Source organism: Oppia nitens, unplaced genomic scaffold (assembly GCF_028296485.1).
Source record: "Oppia nitens isolate AA-2021 unplaced genomic scaffold, nextdenovo-longstitch-racon4-pilon3 scaffold6_pilon_pilon_pilon, whole genome shotgun sequence".
NCBI lineage: Eukaryota > Metazoa > Arthropoda > Arachnida > Sarcoptiformes > Oppiidae > Oppia > Oppia nitens.
The window spans coordinates 3,519,678-3,524,387 of NW_026533250.1; the positions used below are offsets into that span (position 1 = coordinate 3,519,678).

The 4,710-nt window shown below is 29.5% G+C and overlaps 1 protein-coding gene across 1 annotated transcript; it reads right to left on the reverse strand.

Annotated features, from left to right (window-relative positions):
- Window positions 1–1,525: 1,525 nt before the first annotated feature.
- On the reverse strand, window positions 1,526–3,674 carry LOC128962156 (transcription factor MafAa-like). Its single transcript, XM_054308507.1, has one exon. The coding sequence runs from the start codon at window positions 2,990–2,992 to the stop codon at window positions 1,601–1,603; it is 1,392 nt and encodes a 463-aa protein (XP_054164482.1). The 5' UTR covers window positions 2,993–3,674; the 3' UTR covers window positions 1,526–1,600.
- Window positions 3,675–4,710: the final 1,036 nt, after the last annotated feature.

Here is a 4,710-nt window from a genome sequence, read left to right on the forward strand (position 1 = left end):
TTCATACACAGACACACACATACAGTATATATACATTAGACACATATATTGTCTTTTTTCATTGATACACATACTGTAACTATCAAATTATCGATAGTTTTATTTTGAAAGCTATAGAAATCACTTAATCCATAGTTTATATGGGGTTTCTTCTAATACAAATATAATAAGAAAAGTTTTTAACATTTATTTTAATCAAATTTAATTTGTATTATTATTATTATTGATGTTATTAAAAGTTGCAAAAATTATTGATATGCAATATAACTTACGGTAACAAATAAATGATTACAATGGGAGATAAGAAAAAACACTAACATTGAATTGAAACAAAATATCTATAACTTTCACTCTTAAATACAGTACTGTACTGTATATACAATATTATATAATATTATACCCAACGATAACAAATTTATGTGCCTTTTTCGGTACTGAATAAACAGTGCATCGCTTTTTATATATTATAATAAATTCAATACTGAATTTACCATAAAATTACGCTCCACTTGTAGTTTATGTGTTAAAATATATACATCTTCTTTAAGCATCTCATATAATAGTAGTTATTGCGACAAAAGAGTTAACAAAAAAAAGTATCAATATTTTTGCCATTAGTTTATTTAGACAGTAGACAAACTGGTATTCAATTTGTATATTATCTATTACTATATTGATAAATATATATACAGTATTAAAATACATCAAATTAATACATAATAATAATTATTATTTATTTAAATAAATGGAATATTCTTCAATATATATTTTTAGTTTTTAAATTTTTTCTTAATATATTTAAATTTTATTTATAATGATAATAATTGTTTATAATTTATAATAATAATAATAATATATACATAAAAAATTAACAACAAACCAATAACAGAATAGTATTGTTTTATCAAATATTACAATAAATGTATGGTTTTTAATAATAATAATAATAACTCTATATTAACAATAAATATCACCAAAACATCAATTAAATGACTCGAATATTAAGAGAATTCTATATTAAGTTTTATATTAATTTATTTATTTGTCTGTTATTTAGTTTGAAAAATTGTGAAAATAATTTGCTTAAAAATATTTTAATAAATAAAAATTGATTTAAAAAACAATAGCAGTAGTAATAATAGTTTTAAAATAAGTTTAACAACAAAAACAAATAATGATAAAATTGGATTTATATTTATAGATATATATATATGTATGTATATTAGAGAAATTGATATATAATAAGAAATATTATATATTATTAATTAAAATTTATATAATGAGATAATATGAGAAAATAAAATTGACATTCACTCACATTTTAAAATAATGTGCATTTTATCGTATTTTGTATCAATCTATCGATATTTTTGACGACAATATTTGTTTTGAAAATCTTTGGTCTAAATATAGATTTCGTTATATTGGTAGACAAACTATTGAACATCAATTGTAAGCCTAAAAGCCATAAAACAATAATAAACTACTCAATAGTATTGTATACAATGTTTAGTAATTTGTAGAGAATATTCTGTAAATATATATATATTCAATATAATAGACATTTAAGAGATGATAATCTGTTTGTTAAGTTTGTAAGTCACAGATAAAACTCGGGCGATGAGGGCGTACTACTGGCCGAAACACTCGATAGAGAGCCACCCGAACAGTCATTATTATTATGACGGCTTGTGTTGGCTTGAGTTGTGGTCGTATTATTTGGTGTCGATGTGACAGATATTTGCTGACTTTGACTCGTAGTCTGACTAATACCTGATTGTTGTTGTTGTTGTTGTTGTTGTTGTTTGACAGTGATCTGGTAATAGTCTCTTTCCTGGCAGACCTTGTCATAGGCCTGTCTGAGTTTGTCAAAGCCGAGTCTGAGTTTGTCGTTTTCATCTCTCAATTTGTCGCATTCGTACCGATATCTCGACAACTCGTTGATCTGTAGTCTGAGTTTGGCCTCTAAATCATGTCTTTGTGCCAAACGTTTAGTCCGACAGTTCTGAGCGTATCCGCGATTCTTAAGTGTTCTTCTTTTTTGTTTCATTTTAATCACATCTTCGCGGGGAAAGCCGTGAAGTTTTTTGTTAAGCTCTCGAACCGTCAGATTAATGAGTTGTTCATCATTTAGCCCATCGCCGCCCTTATGGCCACTACTTGTGTACACATTATTACAATCATTAGTACTGCTGTTACTATTGCTGTGATGAGTAAAATGATTGCTATTATTAGTATTGTGACCACCGATGCCGTGACTGTGAAATGAGTGATGAATTTGTGAGTTTGAATGATGTGAGTGTCCGTTATGTAACTGATTGTTCTGTTGCTGGTGTTGTGGATGCATATCGAGTGAGTTGTTGACCAGATTAGAGTTAGCCATAGTTTGCATAAGTCTGCTATGCATTGCTGGCGACTGCATCTCCATATACTCGGCCCGTCTCATGTTTGGCGACAGCCACGGGTTCTCCATTTCAGGCCCGCACTGACCTCTCAGATCAAGTGGTCCTTCTTGACCACCAATGAGACCATTGCCATACCTGAGCTGTTCCGTAAGCCATGGCATAGAAATTCCATTGCTATCATCTAACAGTCCGTTATGTTTCTTACAGTTCTCGAGAGTCGCCTGAGTCATACTTCCTGTATAAGCAGGTGATGGTGGCAGTGAATTACCGGTTCCCGGCGGTGAAGTGGCATTACTAGGAGTACTCGCATTATTAGCGGCCAATGCAATCTGTTGTTTACGATGATCGGGTAGACCTCCGTTGACCATAACGTTGTGAACGAGTCTTAATTGTTGATCGTTTGGGCAGTTTTGCGATGAGTTAGCATTACTATCATTCAATTGTCGACAGTTGTGAGTTGTGTTATGATTTGCGGCCGCAATCTTAGCCGTCTCTAGTTTGACCACTTCCTCGAGATGTTCGAGATCTAGACTGGAGAGGTCGTGGACATAATCTTCGGTATTCATGGCGCCTGTATCTGAGTCCATAGCCAATGAAGGATATATAACACTTAACACTGTGGCTGATGTGGGACTTTGTGCACAACACTTGTCTTAACGACTCAGTTGTTACACACTATTCTCCTGACGCTTATGTATGAGCGATGCCTAACACTTAATTCAACGCCAATTGTTTTTTACATATTATTGTTATTATTATTATTGTCTTCAGTTAGCTCTCACCACAAGTTTGACGACAGTTTAGCTCAAACTAAGTAACGCATAGAAGAGGATAGAGAGAGAAGAGTGAGAAGAAAAGAAAAGTTTTTTGGATCAAAATAGACTGGCCTTGTATTGCAAGTCTAGTGTCGGAGTTGGGAACTAACTGAGCCCAAGAATAAAGTAAAGGATATAATCATCAAAAACTGAATGAGAATTTGGTTCCATACACAAGATTTAAAGGTCTCTACAAGACTCTACAAGACTATGGGCACACCAATCAGCTCAGGGCACAGGCGGTTCTGGTGACGACACTCTCACTCGATGATCGCATTTACTTGAATTTACTGTACAAAAACTTGTATATACAATACAGCACTTACTGTACATTACAGTACACACACACACTCTTAACCAGAATTTCACTGAAGAGGACAATATCGAAGATGTGATTATGAAAAGGGAAAGGGATTTAACTCCAGTATTGTGACGTACAGTACAGTGGGCTGGCGTTCAATGTATTTGTTGCATATGTTTTGTGTTGAATTGTATGAGAAGTGCATTGTTTTACTGCTATATATACTGTATATATGATTGATTTTGATGGCAATGAGGAATCATCTCTAGTTTGTGTCATGACTTGTGTGCAAAGTTTGTCTTTAATAACATTTTATTTTTTTTTAATTATAAAAAGAGAAAAAAATATTTCACGTTTTTATAACTAACTTAAACATTGATTTTTTTTATTTTAAATAAAAATAATATATAATAAATTATTTAAACAAAAAGTCAGTTATGATATAAAGAATTTCAATACTTGTACAGTACGTTGATATACAAAATTTTGTTATCACTAAATGATAAATAAGTAACATTTAGCATATCAATTGTATATTTAATATAAAAAATTATATAATATATATAATTGCTTAATATATTTAAACTTAGGCATTGTGTGTGTGTTGCTATAAACGTTTTATTAAATAAAAAATATTTTATCTGTACACTACTACTGTATACATTATAAACTTAGCTATCACATTCACACGTTATATTAATGTTATAAAAATATAATATTAAATATAAATACAGTATAAAAGTGTTATAATAAATATGTTTTAAATAAAATATGAATCATATTATATATTAAATTAAAAATTAATATCCAAATACATCTCTAGTGATTCATTACATACTCTATGAGAGTGCGAGTGTTTGCCAACCAAACTCTCAAAATCTTTTTTTTCTCACAATAAAACACTTTGTAATAATATTTTTTAAAAATAAATGTATTTAAATAAATGATAATTTCAATCATAAGGAATATCAGATAAATTATATTTTAAGTTACTTTTAAATAAAACATTTGCTTTCAATTGTAAGCAAATTATTCATAAAACGAGTGATAAGTTTTTTTGTAGAGAACTTTATTATCAATTGTAAAGGTTTTTTGGTTTCTATTATTCATAAGATATGATAATTTTAACTCTTTTACACTTTCACTTCAATAAATATATATAACTTATATATATTTATGTTCAAAGATA

Excerpts from the sequence above, each read along its gene's own strand:
- LOC128962156 (XM_054308507.1), bottom strand. The coding sequence starts at position 2,992 with ATGGACTCAGATACAGGCGCCATGAATACCGAAGATTATGTCCACGAC.